The sequence below is a fragment of the Cetorhinus maximus genome, chromosome 17 (assembly GCF_964194155.1).
Source record: "Cetorhinus maximus chromosome 17, sCetMax3.hap1.1, whole genome shotgun sequence".
Classification (NCBI taxonomy): Eukaryota; Metazoa; Chordata; class Chondrichthyes; order Lamniformes; family Cetorhinidae; genus Cetorhinus; species Cetorhinus maximus.
The window spans coordinates 19921996-19944053 of record NC_135895.1 but is presented as its reverse complement, the minus strand read 5'-3'; the positions used below and the strand labels follow the sequence as shown (position 1 = coordinate 19944053).

Genomic DNA, 22058 nt, shown 5'->3' with positions numbered 1-22058 from the left:
AATGCCAATCCCTGGTAGACTTTTAAGGTTACCTACTCTTTTTTGGCCATAACCAGTCTCACCTTGCTTTGACTGTTCTTTTACTGTTTATATGTTTATGAAGGATGTTCTGTTTTATGTTACTCATTAACCTATTCTCTTACACACTCTCAGCCCCTCATATTTCCTCTTTCAAATCGTCTCTCCATTTTCTGCATTACGCTTCATTCTCCACTTTACTATGAACTTGACATTTATCACAAGCCTCTACTTTCTGTTTCATTTTAATCTCTACAGGCTGAATTTTCCAGGGGACATTGAAGGTCCCAACACCAGAACTAAAACCGGGAGGCGAGCCTGCTCTGCAGGCAGTGGGACCCAGAGGCTGCATGCAGCTACCAGGGCACCTTCCATTGAGGACCGGGTGGCACCCCCAAACCACCTCCCCCACCCCCCCCCCCCCGCTCACTCGCCACTACCCGCGCTACAGGAGCTGCTAGCCCAATCAGAGGGCCAGTAGCTCAGCAGCGCCATCGCTAGCATTGGCCATTGCTGAGGCTGCAGCTGCAGCATGAGGGCATATTGATGGTGAGGCACTCTCAAAGAGCAGATAGGTTTTTTCTGCGGAGTAGCCATGGCCAGGCAGGTAGGCTCCTGCAATTGGTGTGGGGGTGTCACAGTGCGCTGCTAGCGCTGTTGCCACGGGGACACCCATTGCCACCTTAGGGACCCTTTGTGGGGCCATGGAGTGCCCTTAAAGGTTCCCCCAAATCCTCCCCCCCGCCCCAAGAACCCACTGGAAGGCTGCCCAGGGTTTACCTGACAATCCCTCCCCACGCAGTGGTGGACCCTCCCGAAATGCCCACAGGAGCAGGAAGTGGCACTTAATTGACCACTTAAGTGGCTGAACTGGGCAGCCACGAAGACAAGATTCCCACCACTGCCAATGTGCCCTGGTGGCAGGAATACATCGGGCTCCCCTCCCAACGCCTTTCTCCACCTTATTGCCAGCCCTCCTAGCTGTCTCCCAACTCGCCACAATGGGCAGGGGAATTCAGCCCTGCATCTTTAGCCATGAAGGGAGCTCTAACCGTGAGTGTCTTTCTTATCCCCATCATAGAAATGTGTCAGGTCTGCACCCAATCTTCCTCCTTTCTGAAGCCCTGCCATTGCTGATTTACTGTTTTACCTCTGTTTGTTTCCCTGCATTCTAGCTATCAAATTTCACTGAGCACATCCTCCTAATAACCATTGTTAAATTTATCCCTAAGGGCAGCTGGTGGAGCGAGGAATAAATAGATCAGATCCAGGAATTGTCACCAGTCCAAAAGGATTTGTATGTAACGATTTACAACCTCCCAGGACTTTTGCTTTACAAACCACCTCAATTTCATGTAGCAAGGGGAAGGAATATCTGGATTAAGAATAACAATGTAGCAAAACATTAAACTGAGTTTTGACAGAAAGAAAATAAAGCAATGGATAAAGTAAAAACAAAAATAGGCAAATTAATTCAAATACGACAAGGATGCTGTCATTGGGATTTCTAGAAAGTCTTCTCGAATGCTTTTACTTACATGACCTATGGAACATGGATTTTATTTCACCAACCGTGGCATTTGGCTCCACCTAAATACAATGCAAAGAAAATGCAGTCAGTAGCTCTACATACTACAAATTCGAAGCAGAAAGGGAATCTGACAATTGCAATGCAGATTTCAGGAGAAAGAGCCTTAAAATGTGCAGTACTAAGGACATAATCGTTCATTAATGTGACATTCTGATGCTCAGAGGCGCAACAGCAGCTAAATAAATTCCACTGCCCCGCAACAAAAGTCAGGATTTTTCAACAGCACCTAATCCGGGTTTCATTCTTTGTGACATAGTTTAATGTGCGTCAAGTAAGTCATTTCAAAAGCATTCCTTCACATCAATTAATCACTTACAAAATCAATTGTACAACGGTTATAACCATACATGAGGGAATTTTTTTTAAAAGGTAATGTTTACAATCTCACCTTGTCGAGGAAGCAGAGCTGCTCCTTGGTCTTGGCATCAAGGATTTCCACCTCAAAGAAAACAAAAGATTTTGCTTTTTTAGTTGTGGTTGAGGATTCCCTTGCTTGCTGCGTGATAGTAGCAGTGACTGCTTTCTTCTTTAAACTGGTCGCACTAAACACAGTTGTTAAGTCTATCGTCTGCATTGGTGCCATTGCTTTTCAGTGCGCACACGAATAAAACCTAAATGTTGCACAAAGAATTCAGAAGGCACCTAGCAGCACAAAAGTGGCAAACACGCATGTCCCTGTCATTTCCAGACGGTAATAAGTGTAAAGAGGCATCATGACAGGAGCATGACAGAACAACCCAACTGATGGAAATGGCCTTGTAACTTAATACTCCAGAAAGGCTACTCTATCAGACTCGGTTATAACTGAGCAGCTCCTTATGTTTTAATCCAGTGTTTCACTCATCCTTCAAACTGATGGCTTGTAATAGTTACAGAAAACTAGATCACCAAAAAAAATGTTATCTGGCAAACACTTTGAATGTAAAACCTTCAGTTGAAAGCACCATATGTGGGAGCAAAGCAGTGTAACTGGACCAGCATACCATTCATTTCAAAATACCTCACATTGCCGGTGAGTGTGCCTGCATGAATATCGTACATACATATCAACACATTTTTCTGTGCATTATACAAACAAACTGATGCTTTATGTAAGGTTTGCTAACTGCCCCTTTACCAGGACGCCCATGAACTAGTGTTACGACCCTAGACCGAACTCCCAAATTTTGGTACAATCTCGTTGTGACCCCCAAATTTTGTTGCCGGTTAGGAACCAGTAATCTATTTTGTTGTTAAAGACGACGAAATTTGACATCCCAGTAATTCATAAACAAGACAAAGCCACAACATTTCACAGTTTTAAACAAACAGAAGAAATTTTACTATACGAAAGTCAGCAAAGCAAACAATCAACTCATTCTGTCGCATACTCTAACATCCAGCATTAACATGAGGTAAACATGAATTAACAGACAAACTGTGGTCAGGCACACCACAAACTGCACGTTAAATGGCAGACATAAACAAGACAGATTTCACAAATTTCCTAAGTAACCCACCCAAACGTCAGTGAGTCACAAAAATTCTTCAAAGTCTGTCTTCCTCACGAGGGATTTCAGCTCTTCTCTTTTGAGGATCTAGCCTTAGATTTCCTTCAACTGCAGCTCCAACTCAGACTGCCCCAACAACTGCTCACCTCCTAGTTGCTCAATCTCTCCACTGAAGACCATGTCCCACTGGATTCATAAGGCTGCACCCCAGCATCTAGTTAGCAGCATAATTCCAGCCCTAGCTACACTGAGCAGAGCCCCACTGCCCACGGGCTTTCCTTTGCCTCAACTGTCAGCTTCACGGAGCTATCACTACCTCCCCCACCAACCCCAGGCTTCTCTGAGCCCCAGCTCTCTCAGCAGCACAAAGCCAATGGCAGCACTTCAGCTGCACGGAGCCAACCCTCCTCTCCATCTGCTCCCAATGGGATGCTGTTCACTCTGCCCCCTTGAACCGATCTGTGTGACCTGTTAATATTTCCTATTAGGGCTCCACCCCAGTTCTTAGGCATGGTCCAATGGGTCCAAGTTGGGTACATTCTGTGCCTTAAATATTACAACCCGCGGTCAGCCGAATGTTGTGAAATTACAGGTGTGAAATTACCATTAATCCAGACCAAAAACACTGAGATAAAAACCCAAAAATAAAGATACATCGCACATTAGTTTGTAAAATCCAGAGAATTTGGGATTGAGGATGAGTTTACATCTGGTAAAATGAAACGGGAGCATTATATTTGAAAGAATTTTTTTTTAATATTTAAAAATGACCAAGGAAAATATCTGATTCTCATGTTTACTTGGCTTTGAGATTTTTGAAAGCCATTTTCTAAAGGGACCCTGGAATAACTCTTACAGAAACCCGTGAATGTGAAATGTCGGTAGAAGCAATGCACCCTAGTCCAATGTGAGAAGCAGACCCAAATTCAATCCTGTTTTACAACAGTGATGTTATTTAGTGCTCAACAGCAACTTGGATTTCTATAGCACCTTTAGAGTAGTAAATCATCCACTGGCACTTCACAGGAGCGTTAAGAGACAAAATGTGATACCAAGCCACATGATGAGATACCAGGACAGGTAACCAAGATCTTGATTAAGGAGGTAGGTTTTAAGAAGCACCTCAAAGTAGAAGAGAGAGCAAGGAAGGCGGAGAGGTTTATGGAGGGAATTCCAGGGTTTGCAGCCTGGGCAGCTGAAAGCATACACTGAAAACTTCAAAGATCCAGTAGATTTCACCATGAGAAGAGAACATTTTTTCAAAAGATAAATTAGTTGGAAAATTAAAGTCTTTTCAGTGTACTTTTTGACTTTGAGCAATAATGTAACACAGCCGATGTTGTTTCTGTTGCCAGTTTTACATCTCTCCTGACTTTTCATTTCTGTTCACTTCCATGGAAATGAAAATTGGCAGCGATGCATATCGGACTGCTGAATCAATTTCACTCATTTTGGGATTGAGTTCATGGTTTTGACAGAATCCACCGAAAAGATGTCAGAACAGTATTTGCACACATGATGTAGGGAGTGAACAATACAATCAGTATTACAAAGAAGTACCTTTCTAGCACATGCTCCTAGTTTATGTAGTGGCTTTTATCTGACCTTGTGATGTGGGCCCTGCTTACAAGGCACCTTCCCCAGCTGATAAGCTGTCTACTAGCAATTATTTTTACAACTCCAAGGGCTGTGAGACCCCCTTAGGAGGGTGTTAGGACCCAACCACAGAATGTGGACTAGTGTCAACCTGCCTGGGGAAGGGGCACAGGCTTTTATACCTGAAAGGCATCAGTGAAACAGTTGGGTTTTTACAATGTTCAATTTACAGCCTTCAATGTTTTTCTTTGTGAGGTCCTGGCCTACAAATTGCCAGATTGGAATAGTTTGTATCTGAAGTCATAAATCTCTGGGTTGTTAGTCCACTGTCATAACCACAAAGGCCCTGTATGCCTGGAGGGCAAATGCCAAGGTCTGTAAACCAGGAATAACTGCAGTAGCCCAAAACACAAAGTTAATTGAAACTCTGCGACTGTATAAATGTGAGATAACTTTGCTGCCTTGAGGCAAAGTGAATGCCCTGATCCAAATATTATTTGTGCCACCTGGCCATAAATGGAATAGCTTTACAGTACTATATAACCATTAATAGATTGGATGGATTGGCAAAGCAGCCTGCTTGATTGGCACCCCATCTACCACCTTCAATATTCACTCCCTGCACCACCGACACACAGTAGCAGCAGTGTGTACTATCTACAAGACAAACTGCAGCAACTCACCAAGGCTCCTTGACAGCACTTTCCAAACTTGTGACTTCTACCACCTAGAAGGACAAGGGCAGCAAATGCATGGGAATACCACCACCTCCAAGTTCCCCTCCAAGCCACACAGCTTCCTGACTTGGAAATATATCGCCATTCCTTTACTGTCACTGAGTCAAAATCCTGGAACTCCCTTCCTTCCAGCACTGTGAATGTACCTACACCACACAGACTGCAGTGGTTCAAGAAGGCAGCTCACCACCACCTCAATGGTAACTAAGGATGGGTCATAAATGTTGGCCTAGCCAGAGACACCAATACCCTGTGATTTCTGGGGCTGTTTTCTTTAGAGAAGACTGAGAGGAGATTTGATAGAGGTGTTCAAAATCATGAGGAGCCTGGACGGAATATATAGGGAGAAACTGTTCCCATTGGCAGAAGGGCTGAGAACCAAAGGAGACCCACTTAAGGATTTAACCAATTGGTGAAAGAACCAGAGCTGGACTGAGGAAAAACTTATCTTCACAGCAGGTGGAGGTTAGGAATGCACTGCCTGAGTGTGGTGGAGGCAGATTCAATGGTGGCTTTTGAAAGGGAATTGGATAATTATCTTAAGAGAAAATAGTTGCAGGACTATGGGAAAGTGCGGGAGAGTGGGATGAGGCGAGATGCTCTTACAGAGAGCTGGCACGGACACAATGGGACGATGGCCTCATCCAGTGCTCTAACTTCTCTCTGATTCTATCATTAATATATCATTATGGTAATACACTACCACAAATATAGTCTGACTATACTACACAACTAGAAGTGATAGTATTATAATACAGCAATGTTGTTCCCAACAAGATGCGCCTGTCTGCAGCTGTGCAGCAGTCTGGAATGTACTGCACAACTTCCTTCCATATTAAATACTGTGCCTGCAAAACTTAAAGGTATCACACAATGACAAAACAGACCACACACAACAGTGCGATACAACTACCAATACAGTTCTTATTGTGGCATTATTACTGCATAGTAATGAATGCAAAAGCATTACATAGCCATGAGCATATCAGTGACACATTGGCATAAACACATTAGCATTGTAGTACTAAACAGTCACAAATATGATAGTATTACAGTACAGAGCAGCAAATATGTTAGTATTGCAGTTCCAGATAGCTAGGAATATAACAGCTTGTAATTTAACACACCGCACAAAGACAGTAGTATTACAAGTCCACCCATACAGTTGCATCACAGTATTAGAGGCAAACTGAATGATCCAAGAGTGAGGAAAACATTCATTAATAACAAAGGACAGGTTTGGGATGAACTTTCTTTGTGGCGAGCAGAGGGTCGGTGCTTGGTGTCTATAATAGTGACCCTTATTTAACTGCAACATTTTAAGCACAGAGTGTACCAATCCTTGGGATATCAGGTACGAGGCACCAAGTACAGGGTGGATTGGACTAAGTGCTCTCCATTGATATATTGTATGATGGTATTGTATATATGGATGTAAATACAACAGCTTTTGTTATCACCATTGTCTTGCTATTTAAACTTGTGACTGCGGTTTCAGTTCCATTGTACGCTGGTGTGTGAACGGCTGGTGGGGCTAACTTTTAAATTTGCTCTTTTTCATAAATGTTCAACACAGGTCTTCAAAGTTGTACTGTAAATAGGTAGCTGTATAGTAAGTAGATTTGAGGGAATACATCTGAACTCCAGAAGTGAGGTGAGAGTGACTGCCCTAGACATCAAGACAGCATTTGACAGAGTGTGGCAAAACTGGAGTTATTGGGAATCAGGGGGAAAACTCTCCGTTGGTTGGAGTCAAACCTAACACAAACGAAGATGGTTGTGGTTGTTGCAGGTCAATCATCTCAGTTCCAGGACATCACTGCAGGAGTTCCTCAGGGTAGTGTCCCTCGGCCCAATCATCTTCAGGTTCTTCATCAATGACCTTCCTTCCATCATAAGGTCAGAAGTAGGGATGTTCGCTGATGATTGCACAATATTCAGCACCATTCTCAACTCCTCAGATATTGAAGCAGTCCTTGCCCATATGCAGCAAGATCTGGACAATATCCAGGCTTGGGCTGACAAGTGGCAAGTAACATTCACGCCACACAAGTGCCAGGCAATGACCATCTCCAACAAGAGAGAATCTAAACATCACCTCTTGACATTCAATTGCATTGCCATCTCTGAATCCCCCCACAATCAACATCCTGGGGGCTACCATTGACCAGAAACGGAATTGGACTAGCCATATAAATACTATGGCTACAAGAGCAGGTCAGAGGCTAGGAATCCTGTGGTGAGTAACTCACCTCCTAACTCCCCAAAGCCTGTCCACCATCTACAAGGCACAAGTCAGGAGTGTGATGGAATAATCGCCACTTGTCTGGATGAGTCCAAAAACACTCAAGCTTGAAAGTATCCAGGACAAAGCAGCCCACTTGATTGGCACCACACCCACAAACATTCACTCCCTCCACCACCGACGCACAGTGGCAGCAGTGTGTACCATCTACAAGGTGCGCTGCAGTAACTCACCAAACCTCTTTAGATAACCCCTTCCAAACCCATGAGCATTACCATCTAGAAGGACAAGAGCAGCAGATAGATGGGAACACCACCACCTGGAAGTTCCATTGCAAGCCACTCACCACCCTGACTTGGAAATATATCCCCATTCCTTCACTGTTGCAGGGTCAAAATCCTGGAACTCCCTTCCTAACAGCACTGTGGATGTACCCACACCACATGGACTGCAGCGGTTCAAGAAGACAGCTTACGATCACCTTCTCAAGGGCAATTAGGGGTGGGCAATAAATGCTGCCCTAGCCAGCGATGCCCACATCCTATGACAGAATTTTTAAAAATTGTTAAGTTGTGTCTAATTTAAGATATAACTGAATTTTTTTTTATTTCATTCACAGGGTGTGGGCGTCCAGGTGTCAAGCTTCTTGAGTATTATGGGAGCTACACTCATCCAGGCAAATGGAGAATATTTCCTCACACTCCTGACTGTGCCTTGTAGATAGTGGACAGGCTTTGGGGAGTCAGGATGTGAGTTACTCGTTGCACAATTCCTAGTCTCTGACCTGCTCTTGTAGCCACAGTATTTATATGGCTAGTCCAGTTCAGTTTCTGGTCAATGGTAAACCCCAGGATATTGATAGTGGGGTATTCAGTGATGGCAATGCCATTGAACATCAAGGGGCAATGGTTGGATTCTCTCTTGTTGGAGATGGTCATTGCCTGATACTTGTGTGGCACGAATGTTACTTGCCACTTGTCAGCCCAAGCCCGGATATTGTGCATTTGGGCATGGACTGCTTCGGTATCTGAGGAATCGTGAATGGTGGTTAACATTGTGCAATCATCAGCAAACATCTCCACTTCTGACCTTATGATGGAAGGAAGGTCATGGATGAAGCAGTTGAAGATGGTTGGGCCAAGAACACTACTCTGAGGAACTCCTGCAGTGATGTCCTGGAGCTGAGATGACTGACCTCCAACAACCATAACCACCTTCCTTTGTGCTAGGTATGACTCCAGCCAGCGGAGAGTTTTCCCCCATTGATTTCAGTTTTGCTAGGGCTCCTTGATGCCACACTCTGTCAAATGTGGCCTTGACATCAGGGCAGTCACTCTCACCTCACCTCGGGAGTTCAGCTCTTTTCTCCATGTTTGAATCAAGGCTGTAATGAGGTCAAGAGCTGAATGGCCCGGTGGAACCCAAACTGGGCATCAGTGAGCAGGTTATTGCTAAGCAAGTGCCGCTTGAAAGCATTGTTGATTACCCCTTCCATTACTTTACTGATGATCGAGAGTAGACTGATGGGGCGGTAATTGGCCAGGTTGGATTTGTCCTGCTCTTCGTGCACACAAGACATACCTGGGCAATTTTCCACATAGCCCGGGTAGACGCCAGTGTTGTAGCTGTACTGGAACAGCTTGGCTAGGGTGCAGCAAGTTCTGAAGCACAAGTCTTCAGTACTATTGCTAGAATATTGTCAGGGCCCATAGCCTTTGCAGTATCCAGTGCCATTCAGCCATTTCTTGATATCACGTGGAGTGAATTGAATTGGCCGAAGACTGGCATCTGTGATGCTGGGGATCCCCGGAGGAGGCCAAAATGGATCATCCACTCAGCACTTCTGGCTGAAGATTGTTGCAAATGCTCCAGCCTTATCTTTTGCACTGATGTGCTGGGCTCCTCCATCATTGAGGATGGGGATATTTGTGGAGCCTCCACCTTGTGTAGCACAATACCATTGTACTTATGTCAGTGTAGTATTGTAATACTGTCATATTTATGACGATTAATACTGTAATACTGCTGATGATACCAATGGTACCGAAACAGTCAGGTTCAACCAAGAGTTTATTAATAATTTACCCTTTCCTGGTCTAAAGGGAGTTTACTGCCAGTAACCTGATGGACCTCATGTCCCCCAGGGCTGTTTCTTATCGTAACCCTCCTTATACATGTTAACAACAATAGCTTCCATTTATATGGCACCAGCTACAAGACACAAGTCATGAGTTTGATGGAACACTCTCCACTGGCCTGGATGAGTGCAGTCCCAATAACAGTCAAGAAGCTCAACACCATCCAAGACATTGGGATGAAAGCAAAATACTGCGGATGCCGGAATTCTGAAATAAAAACAAGGAATGCTGGAAAAACTCAGCAGGTCTGGCAGCATCTGTGGAGAGAGAAATAGAGTTAATGTGAAATCATACGGACTCGAAATGTTAACTTTGTTTCTCTCTCCACAGATACTGCCAGACATGCTGAGTTTTTCCAGCACTTACTGTTTTTATTACCATCCAAGACAATGTAGCTTGCTTGACTGGCACTCCATCCACCATCTTAAACATATACTCCCTCCACCACCAGTACACAGTGTACTACCTACAAGTTGCCCTGCAGCAAATTGCCAAGGCTGCTTTGATAAGGTCCTTGTGAATCCATGAACCTCGACCACCTAGAAGGACAGGGCAGCAGGCACATGGGAACACCATTGCCTACAAGCTCCCCTCCAAGTCACACCCCTACCTAACTTGGAACTATATCACTGTTCTTTCACTGTTGGCTGGGTCAAAATCCTGGAATTCCCTCCCTAACAACACTGTGCATGTACCAACGCCATATGCACAGCCGTGGTTCAAGAATGTGGCTCACTATCATCTTCTCAAGCGCAATTAGGGATAGGCAATAAATGCTGGCCTAGCAATGCTTAGCTCCCAAGAAAGAATTTTTAAAAATCCTTTAACACAGTAAAATAGCCCGAGGAGCTTCGTGGGATTGTTATCACACAAAGTTTGTCAAAATAGAAATTCAGGAGCTGATGTAACAGATTTGATGTGTGAAATTATCCAGACTCCTATGCTATTTTATTTTAATCCAATTTTAACCTCAGTTTGCAGCACAGGGCATTCGAGGTCCCAAGCAAGGTCTGTGTTTGGAGGACGAAAGCTTGAATAATGCGAATACAGAGACACAGGGGTACAAAAGCAACAGGTGCTCTTCGATACACATGCATGTCAGGCTTATTAAAGGGTTGGTGTTAACCAGTACGCAAATGCTTGCTTAGGAGTTAGTCTTTAATTCTATTGATGGTTGCACACCCAATATGTTATAACTGACTATTCTCTCTACAGTTATTCACTGCCCTACTGTGCATTTTCAGAATTTTCTCTTCTTATGTCCAGCTCCACAGTTATGAGGAATGGCAGCTCTAAGGCAGTTTAGTTTTGCTCCTCTGCCATCACGAATGTCATTGGTTTGTCTCTTTCAGTGTGCTCACCATCATTGTTAGCCTTTGTCTTTTTGTTTGTGTCTGTGTTTTTGCCAAGGTTTTCTTTTACAGCTGTATCTATTTTCTCTGCACCTGCTTCTAGCACTGACTCACTCCAAATAGATTCCAGCTAAAGTTTCACCCTTTATCTTTCAGAGACAGTCATGATCGGTACCTTTGTGATATCGAATACTCCTCTTGCTACTGCTTTTGTTATTTCATGTTGTTGCTCCTCTCCCTCATATGCCACCACATGTACACTCTTAAGCTCTCTCCAACATAAGATTGAATCTACACCACAACTGTTCCTTGTCATCCTTCATCACATCTGATAATTTAAGATAAAAATGTTAAAGTAGCAAGAAAAGGAAACTCAAGCAACCCTTGAATGGGAGCCAATACTCACTATCTGTTCCTGTCTACTTTTCTCTGAATTTCTGTCTCCAAATGTCACGTTTTACTGGATTTGCATTATTCCCCCTCTTACCTCATGCTTTCTGACTTTGCACAACCTTTCCTTCATAATGGCCTTAGCTTCAGCTCCCAGACAACCACCTCAACAAAAGTCCAAGCTTGATATGACATTGAGCTTTTCTTCCTCCACATTTCCTCCAACCACGTTGTTCCCCAAATGCAAATGTTCCCTGAACAACATCCTTTATGTGGAGGAGAGAGCGGAGCAGGGGCAAGTTCTGAACCAATTCAACCAGACAGGATTTCTACTGTTTCTCTCTTATCCCCCAAGCTACACAAACAGGACTGTCTTGACAGCCTGTTCCTGCCCTCTGAGCCAATTCTTGGCTTGGTTCAATCCTATCCAACCCTGTCCATTTTCTAGCCCACCATCCCCGGCCCTGCATATCCATGACTCCTCTGATGGATTCTGCCACTTTATGAGCATAGGAATGAGTAGTCCATTTAGCCACTCAATTCTGTTTCATCATTCAATAAGACCATAGTTTACTACAACCTAACTCCATACTCTCACCTTTGCTCCTTATCCCTTAATATCTTTGGTTAATAAAAATCAATCACTCTCAGTTTTCAAAATAACAATTGATCTAACATCAATTGACTTTTGTGGCAGAGAGTTCCAAAATCCTATCACCCTTTGTGCGTAGAAGTGTTTGTACACCCTTGTTTAAAAAAGGTTGTAAGGATAAGCCCAGCAATTACGGACCAGTCAGTTTAACTTCAGTGGTGGGGAAGCTTCTAGAAACAATTATTCAGGAAAGAATTAGTAGTCATATGGAAAAATGTGGGTTGATTAGGAAGAGCCAGCATGAATTTCTAAAGGGGGAATCATATTTAATTGATTTGCTGGAGTTTTTTGAAGAGGTAACAGAGAAGGTAGATGAGGGTAATGCTGTTGATGTGGACTTTCAAAAGGCATTCGATACAGTGCCACAAAACAGACTTGTGAGAAAAGTTATAGCTCATGGAATAAAAGGGACAGTAGCAACATGGATACAAAATTGGCTGAGTAATAGGAAGCAGAGAATAATGGTCAATGGATGTTTTTCGGGCTGGAGGAAGGTTTGTAGTGGAGTTCCCCAAGGGTCAGTATTGGGAACCTTGCTTTTCCTGATGTATATTAATGATCTAGATCTTGATATGCAGGGGACAATTTCAAAGTTTGCAGATGATACAAAACTTAGAATCATTGTAAACTGTGAGGAGGACAGTATAGAACTTCAAAAGCACACGGACAAGTTGGTGGAGGGGGCAGATGGGTGGCAGAGAAGTGTGAGGTGATGCATTTTGGTGGGAAGAACGAGGAGAGAAAATATAAAATAAGTGGTACAATTCTTAAGGGGGTGCAGGAGCAGAGATACCTGAGTGTATATGTGCATAGATCATTGAATGTGGCAGGACAGGTGGAGAGAGCAGTTAAGCATACAGTATCCTGGGCTTTATTAATTTGGACATAGAGTACAGGAGCAGGGAGGTTATGGTCACCTTATATAAGAGACAAGTTGGAGTATTGTGTACAGTTCTAGGTGCCACACTATACAAAGGATGTGAACACATTGGAGAGGGTGCAGAAGAGGTTTACAAAAATGGCTCCAGGGATGAGAAACTTGAGTTACGAAGATAGATTGGAGAGGTTCTCCTTGGAGAAGAGAAGGCTAAGAGGAGATTTGATAGAGGTGTTCAAAATCGTGAAGGGATTGGATGGAGTAGATAGGGAGAAGCTGTTCCTGCTCGTAAAAGGGTCAAGAATGAGAGGGCACAGATTTAAAGTGATATGCAAAAGAAGCAAATAAGATGCAAGAGAAAACTTTTTCACACAGCGAGTGGTTCGAGTCTAGAATGCACTGCCTGGAAGTGTGTTGGAGGCAGGTTCAATTGAGGCATTCAAGAGGGCATTAAATGATTATTTGAATGGAAACAATGTGCAGGGGTATGGGGAAAAGGCAGGAGAATGGCACTAAATCATAATGCTCATTTGGAGAGCTGGCGCAGACACGATGGGCAGAATGGCCTCCTTCTGCACCATAACAATTCTGTGATTCTGTAATTGCACTACTGAAAGGTCGGGCTGGAATTTTCCAACCCCTCATGCTGGTGGGATCTTCCGGTCCTGCCGATGTGAATGGGGAATTCAATGGCTTCCCGGACCTGCCGCAGGAGAACCCACCGCGGGGAGGGGCTGGGAAATACCGGCTTCCGACTCTTCATTTTTAGACTATGTCCCTGTCCTAGATTTCCCAACCAGCAAAAATAGTTTCTCTCTATCTACCCTTTCAGTTCCTCTTAATATTCTGAAAACATTGATCAAATCACCCCTTAGCCATTTACATTCAGGCAATACAATCTCTGTTAGTGTAATCTCTCCTTGGACTCCCCTTGGAGTCCAGATATCATTCTGATAAATCTGCATTACACTCTCTCCAAGGTCAATATACCCAGTTCCGAAGAAGAGTCATATTGGACTCAAAACATTAACTCTGTTTCCCCCTTCACGAATGCTGCCAGACCTGCTAAGTTTTTCCAGCATTTTCTGTTTATGTTTCAATATACCCTTCCTAAGGTGTGGTGCCCAACACAACCACAGGAGTATTTAAACCAGGCTGAAACTTGACTTCAACTCTCTTTATATATAAAGGCCAGCATTCCATTTGTCTTTTTGATTATTTTCTGTACCTGTTCATGACATTTTAATGATCCATGTAGCTGGATCATTTTTCCACTGTTTCTAGCTTTTCACCATCTAGATAGAACCTTGTTCTATTCTTTTTAGATCCAAATTTTACATTTGCCTACATTGAAATTTATTTGGCCAAGTTTTGCGCATTCATTTAATCTATTAATACCTCTTTGTAATTTTATGCTTCTAGCGACACTGTTTATAATGTCACCTATCTTTGTGTCATTGTCAAATTTTGATATATGGCTTTCTATCCCTTCACCTAAGTTATTAATAAGTACAATGAATAGTTGAGGCTCCAACACAGATCCTTGCATCAGATCACTAGTCACGTCTTGCCAATTAGAGTACCCGTCCATTACAAATGGCTCTCACTCAGCTAAAAATTTTCAAGGTGTTCAGCCACAACCCTGTCCACAAGGCACAAGTCATGAGTGTGATGGAATACTCTCCATTTGCCTGGATGAGTGAAGCTCCAATAACACTCAAGAAGCTCAACACTATCCAGGACAAAGTAGTCTGATTCATCACACCCCATCCACCAACTTAATCACTCATTCCCTCCACCACCGAGGCACAGTAACAGCAGTGTGTACTATATGCAAGATGCATTGCAGCAATTCACCAATGCTCCTTCCACAGCCGTTCTCAAATGTATAACCTCTAACGCCTAGAAGGACAAGGGCAGCAGATACATGAGAACACCCCCTGCAAGTTCCCCTCCAAGACACTCACCATCCTGACTTGAAACTGAATCATCATTCCTTCACTGTCACTGGATCAAAATCCTGGAACTCCCTCCCTAACAGCACTGGGGGTGCACCTGCACCACATGGACTGCAGCAGTTTAAGAAGGCGGCTTACCATCAACTTCACAAGGGCAATTAGGGATATGCCAGAAATGTTGGCCTTACAATTGACACTCATGGAATAATTTTTTTTAAAACTCCAGTCTTAGTTACAGACTCCAGCAATTTTCCAACAGATACTTACTGGGCTGTAATTCCCTGGCTTCTTTCTCTCACTTTCCCTAAGTAGCAGAGTGCTTTTACCATTTAACAATTTTAGCTTCTCCTGCTCTAACTTCCTCCTTTTCATTATAGATCAACAATCCCTCTGCATCTTCATTCCTCACTACATGGTCTTAGGACTCTCTGATTCTTCCTTGAAGAGTAGACCAGCCAATCTTCATCCATTCTGCCTGGTCACGTTTTCGCCTTCTTTTGAACTCCACTCACTTGCCACAGATAAAATGGCGTTGCTATGCAAACTAACATTTTGGTTGCCTGTCTTTTTGAAGTATATGTGGGACACTCTGTCAGGCCCTAGCTTCCTCCAACCTTACTCAACTGATGTTGAGGGTGGCCCGCCATTGAGACGCCCTCTCTCTGGAGCGGCAGCCTCAGCAATGGCCACCTCTAAAGGTGGTGCTACTGAAGCTGCTGAGCTGCCAGTCCTCTGATTGGCTGGCAGTCCTTGGGGGTGGCCCCAGCACAGCCTCTTAATTGCCGTTACTTGCAATATGTCACCATGGGTCCCGCTGCCTACTGAAGAAACCTCTTGCTTTCAGCCCACGCTATGTGACTTGTTGGTAAGCAGCAAAATTCAGCCCATGTTTCAAATTCTCACTCAATCCTCCCCTTTACCTGGTCCATCTCATCGCAAATACTCTGTTAATTTGACTCCTGAGCTACCTCACAGCACACACTGTTCCAAGTCTGAGATGTTCTCTGTTCTAGCATCGTAACAATTCTGTAATTCAGTAATTCTCCTCCAAAAATACAGAATGTAACATTATACATGTCTGCTTCCTACCTACCAACCAAGTGTCCCAGCAGTAATAAAAATAGAAAATGCTGGAAAAACTCAGCAGGTCTGGCAGCATCTGTGGAGAGAGAAACAGAGTTAATGTTTCAAGCCCATAGGACTCAAAATTCCTGTGCAGTGGCTCTGAAGAAGAGCCATATGGACTCGAAACATTGGGAAGAATTTTCCCCCTGTTGGGGGGGAAGTGCAGGAGCGGGCGCAGGCAGGTGCACCTCCGATCGGTGCCCCCAATCAGGGGTGCGCCGCCATTTTACGTGGGCGGGCCAATTAAGGCTCGCCCAGTGTGACTTCCGCCAGGAAGTGCTATGCGCTCCCTGTGCGGGCAGGGGGGGTGGGATTCCCTCAGCTGAGAGTGCGCTATTTCATGCTCTAAGTGCTGCCTCAGGGAGATTGGTGCCAAATTTAAAAATGGTAAAGGTGCACAAACAAAATTTCCCGAACATGTCCCCTCATGTGACAGTGTCACATGAGTTGGGCATGTCCATCACTTTAAATCAAACATTTATTAAATTTTTAAAAAACCTACATTCCACCCATGGGTAAGGTTTCATGCTTCTTCTGAAGCCCGCCAGGGCTCCCAGCCTGCCCACCAACCTTAAGGTAGGACAGGCAGGTCCATTAATTATGTCAATTACTTTTTCAATGGCCTCAATTGGCCATTGGCAGGTCGGCGGGCGCACAGCTGATTCAGCTGCACCCCCACCAACCTAAAAATTGAAATGACGCGGGGTGACATCGGGAGTTCCACCTGACATCATCCCGCGTCATTTTACACATCGGCGAGTGGGCCCCGCCCCCCGCTCGCCAACCTAAAGATTCTGGTTATTAACTCTGTTTCTCTCTCTGCCTATAGATCAGAGGGGGAAAGCCTGATGGTGCAGTCTAACGGGCATAGATCGGAGGAGAAGAACTGGATGGTATAGTCTGAGGGGCATAGATAGGAGGGGGAGGGCTTGATGGCACAGCCTGCGGGACATACATTGGCACTTTAAATCCGGGGGCAGAATCTTCAGGTCGGTGAGCAGGGGCGGGGCCCACTCGCCGACACGTAAAATGACATGTGGTGACGTCAGGCGTGTGTCCCGATGTCATCGCGCGTCATTCAGATCTTGAGTTCGGCGGGTGTGCACTGGAGTCGGCTGTGCGCACGCCAAACCGTCAAAGGCCTATTAAGGCCATTTAAACAACAATTAAACTAATAAACTGAGCTGCCCATCCAACCTTAAGGTTGGCGGGCAGGTCAAGAGCCCAGGTGGCCTTTGCAGTTATCATTAAACCTCAACCACAGGCAGGATGAGGTTTCATGCAGGTTTTTAAAGTTTAATAAAATTTTTAAATAAAATTCATTGACATGTCCCAGCTCATGTGGCACTGTCACATGAGGGGACATATCTTAAACATTCTTTTGTCTTCGTTAACATTTTCAAAAATCAAACTGATCTCCCTGAGGTAGCTCTGTACCTCATGGAGATTTCTGCACTCTTTCGTGCGCATGCCCTTCCGGGTGCGCATCATGCTGGGCAGGCCTTAATTGGTCCCCCACCCACGTAAAATGGCAGCGCGCAGCCGATCGCGGGCAGTGATTGGCTATGCGCCCGCCCACGGCCGCTCCTGTCCAATCCCCCCACAATGGGGAGAAAATTCTCCCCCAGGCCAGGGTTATGAAGCCAGTGAAAGGGCTAAAATCAGGCCCAGGAAAATCACAAACCTCCTATTATTGGACGCGTGAGTGGTGAAGAAGCAGCATTAAGGGAGGCATCTGCAGTCACCAGAGGCACCATTATCAGAGATGCAGAAGCAGCGAAACCACAACATTATCGGGCGGGGCCTGTACATCGCTTCCCTAATTGGCCAGGAAGCTAGCCCCTTCCGCCCCACTCGGGAATCATGCCAACTTCCCATTCCGCTGGCGGGATCCCTGTCGCCTGGATTAAATCCCCTCCCAGTGTGTGGTTTTCAGGCTGTGTGCAGAAACATCCTGCACCACAACAACGAAAGCAAAAATACCGAGGGTGTTGGAAATCGGAAGCAAAAACCGAACCTGCTGGAAAACACTCAGTGTTGTAGAGGGAATTCTTTACATGTCTCAATGATGAGACTTATTTATTCATTGGATGTGGGTGTCACTGGCTAGGTCAGCATTTATTGCCCATCGCCTAAATGCCCTCTGAGCAAAGACAATTAAGAGTCAACCACTTTGCTGTGGGTCTGGAGTCACATGTAGGCCAGACCAGGTGAGGACAGCAGATTTCCTTCCCCAAAGGACATTAGTGAACCAGATAGGTTTTTACAACAATCAGCAATGGTTTCATAGTCATCATCAGACTTTTAATTCCAGATTGTTTTTTGTTGAATTCAAATTTCACCATCTGCCAGGGTGGGATTCAAACCCAGGACCCCAAAGCATTACCCTGGGTATCTGGAATACCAGTCCAGTGACAATGCCACTATGCCACCACCTCCCTTGAGATTTATATAATCAAACATAAACCTTTTATTGTCAACCTTTAGCTATTTACAGATCCCAGGTTATTGTCATGCATGGTGCTTTTACCTCCATGCAGGGCTGGTTCCCAGGTGTTCTCTCCAGGCTGTTCTCTCAGTCTATTACCATGTGACTCTATACATCATACCTTGGGTGCTGCTATTCTCCAGCCCCACATTAACCCTTGCTCTGCTGAGCTCCTTTACATTACAATGGCATGTAGGCACATACAACATCATACAACACTCAGCAGGTGAGGCAGCCTCTGTGGAGAGAAGGACAGAGATACATTTCTCAGGTGGTTGACCTTTTGTCAGAACTGTACCACGATGAGGGTCACATAAATCCAAGATTGAACTAAAAGCAGCATCATCAGCAATTCTTGAAGCTTCTGTTCTCAGCCTGTGCTTGTTGTTGTTAAAGCTGAGCTCTGCTGAGCTGAATCAGCGGGGATACCATCCAATTAATCCAGATCTGATACCAGTGAGGCACAAAAGGGCAGTGTGAATGCTGTGTATAGAATCAACAGAGTCACTCAGCAGAGAAGGAGACCATTCAACCCATTGTGCCTGTGCTGGCTCTTGAGCTTTTAATCATGACCAGCTCTTTCCCCACAGCTCTGCAATTTTTTTTCCTTTTTGAGTATATTTACAATTTAGAAAATGATTAATGAATTCGCTTCCACCACTCTCTCAGGCACTCCATTCCAGATTATAACAATGAGGAAAGACTGTGTTTCCTCATCTCGTCCTAGCTTTTATCACAATTATCTTAACTTATCTGTGTCCTCTGGTGACTGACCCTTACACCTTGAAACAATTTCTCCCTATCTACCTGATCAAAACCCCTGATAATTTTAAACACCTCTATTAAATATTAAAGGAAAAAGGCATATGGGAGAGACAATTGCCTTTATCAATCGAGGCATAGATTACAAAAGTAGGGAGGTCAAGTTGGAATTGTATAGAATCTTGGTGAGGCCACAGCTGGAGTACTGTGTGCAGTTCTGGTCGCCACATTATAGGAAGGATGTGTTTGCACTGGAGGGGGTGCAGAGGAGATTCACCAGGATGTTGCCTGCGATGAAACATTTAAGTTATGAAGAGAGGTTGGATAGACTTGGGTTGTTTTCGTTGGAGCAGAGAAGACTGAGGGGCGACCTGACCGAGGTGTACAAGATTATGAGGGGCATGGACAGGGCGGATAGGAAGCAGCTGTTCCCCTTAGTTGAAGGGTCAGTCATGAGGGGACAAAAGTTCAAGGTGAGGGGCAGGAGGTTTAGGGGGGATGTGAAGAAAAACTTTTTTACCCAGAGGGTGGTGACAGTCTGGAATGCACTGCCTGGGAGGGTGGTGGAGGCGGGTTGCCTCACATCCTTTAAAAAGTAACTGGATGAGCACTTGGAATGTCATAACATTCAAGGCTATGAGCCAAGTGCTGGTAAATGGGATTAGGTAGGTAGGTCAGGTGTTTCTCACGTGTCGGTGCAGACTCGATGGGCCAAAGGGCCTCTTCTGCACTGTGTGATTCTGTGATTCTGTGATTAAATCTCCCTTAACCTTCTCTGCTCCAAGGAGAACAGCCCCAGCTTCTGCAGTCTCTCCACATAACTGAAATCCTTCATCCCTGGTACCCTTCCAACAAACCTCCTCTGCCACCTCTACAAGGCCTTGACATCCTTCCTAAAGTGCGATGCCTGGAATTGAACACAATGGGTGGAATCTTAACAGTCCCAGGGAGGTTGGGTTGAAGCGGGGACTGGGAGGAAGGTAGAATGGGAGGGCATTGGTTCAAAGGGCAGCAGCTGTGGTGAGTAGACATTTTGGGCTGAATTTCCCCCTACCATTGGAGGGGAAGTTGACGGGCGGGCGCGTACAGGCGCGCTTCCGATCGGGGCCCCTGATTGGAGGCGCAGCGCCATTTTACGTGGGCGGGCCAATTAAGGTTGGACGGGCAGGCCCTTTAATTACTTAATTGACCCTGTTAATGGCCTCAATTGGCCATTGACAGGTCGGTGGGCGCACAGCTGATTTGGCTGCGCTCCCGCCTTCCTGAAAATTTAAATCGGGCGCGGTGACGTTGGGAGTTCCCCCTGACGTCACCGTGCGTCATTCTACGTGTCGGCGAGCAGGCCCCGCCCCCGCTCGCCGACTCGTAAAATTCTGCTCTTTGAATACATAAGTGTCAACTTTTGGGCAGATAGAGGGCACCCAGATTTTGCAGATGGGCTGTCCACTAAGGCAAAAGTCTAGCAGGTGCCTGGAGACTTCTGGCCTGTGGGGAGGGATGGGGTGGGCCTGAGGCCTTCTATACTTATACCCCAAACCACACCCCCATTCCCCCCCAACACCACTGGAGCAGCAGGGAACAGCAGGCGACAGGTCGCAGGTCAAGGTCATTAATATATATCAAAAAGAGCAGTGAACCTAATACCGCCCCTTTGGGGAACACCACTACATACCTGAACCTGATAGCAAGCCATTTAAGATGATTTTAGGGCAGGTGGCCAAAAGCTTGCTCAACGAGATAGGTTTAAAAGAGCATCTTAAAGGAGGAGAGAGAGGCAGAGATGTGTAGGGAGGGAATTCCAGAGCTTAAGGCCTTGGCAGCTGAAGGCACAGAGTGTTAGTGGTTGAAACAGCCCATGCATAGAGCATCTTACTTGTCATATGGGCAATAATGAAGATAATGAATGGATAACTGTTGTGTACGTGTGGGTGGGATGTGTAGCGTCACCACCATGTGGATGTGCAAGTGCATCGTTCCATGGGTAGCTCTCGATGATTTTACTTTTCAATGATTTCCTTCTACAGGGTATCTCCGTGGGGCTGCACTCATAACCATTTCAGACAACTGATCTGGAGTGTGTGAGTCAGATTCATATCAATCACAGGGTTCCCCTTCAAGATGTGCGATTCAAAGAATGGGATCATTTAACATCGGCCTCAAAAAGCCCCTGTGTATCCCTTTACTAAGTATTAATGAACTGGATGAACTAACAGGGAATTCACTTGGCCCCTGTCAGTTATTGATAAAACAACCTTGGTATCGGACCGCTGCACATTGAGAGGGCTCAAATGAACTCAAGATGTGTTGCATTGCTACTGTCTTTCACTGAGTACATGTTTAATGCTGGAGAATATTTATAATGAACCATTTTTATGTTATTGAATATCCATCTGTACGCAAACACTAAGAACTTTAACCCCATTGTCCTTTATTAAACTATTTTCTTATTGGACCGACACTGAGGACAGCATTTTGTCCTTTATGGTCAGTAAATCTGATTCTTTTGGATATGACATTAGACCAAATCTGCCTCATTGGGTGGATCTAAAAGATCCCACAGTATTACTTTGAAGAAGAGCAGGGGACTCATCCCCGGTGTCCTGGCCAATATTTACCCCTCAATCAACATCACAAAAAAC

The 22058-nt window shown here is 44.9% G+C and overlaps 1 protein-coding gene across 3 annotated transcripts in view; it reads right to left on the bottom strand.

Annotated features, from left to right (window-relative positions):
- The window catches only part of LOC144692729 (very-long-chain enoyl-CoA reductase-like), a 111292-nt gene that overhangs the window by 49305 nt on the left and 39929 nt on the right, over nt 1–22058 (bottom strand). The window contains exons 1-3 of one of the 3 annotated variants that reach the window (XM_078561814.1): nt 18938–18955; nt 1998–2048; nt 1557–1608 (exon numbers count right to left, since the gene is read on the bottom strand). In XM_078561814.1, coding sequence (XP_078417940.1) covers nt 1557–1572 — 16 coding nt within the window. In that variant the 5' untranslated portion in view covers nt 1573–1608; nt 1998–2048; nt 18938–18955. Of the gene's footprint in view, nt 1–1556; nt 1609–1997; nt 2263–18937; nt 18956–22058 lie in introns of those variants that run through there. The other 2 variants (XM_078561813.1, XM_078561812.1) reach the window with 2 other exon arrangements.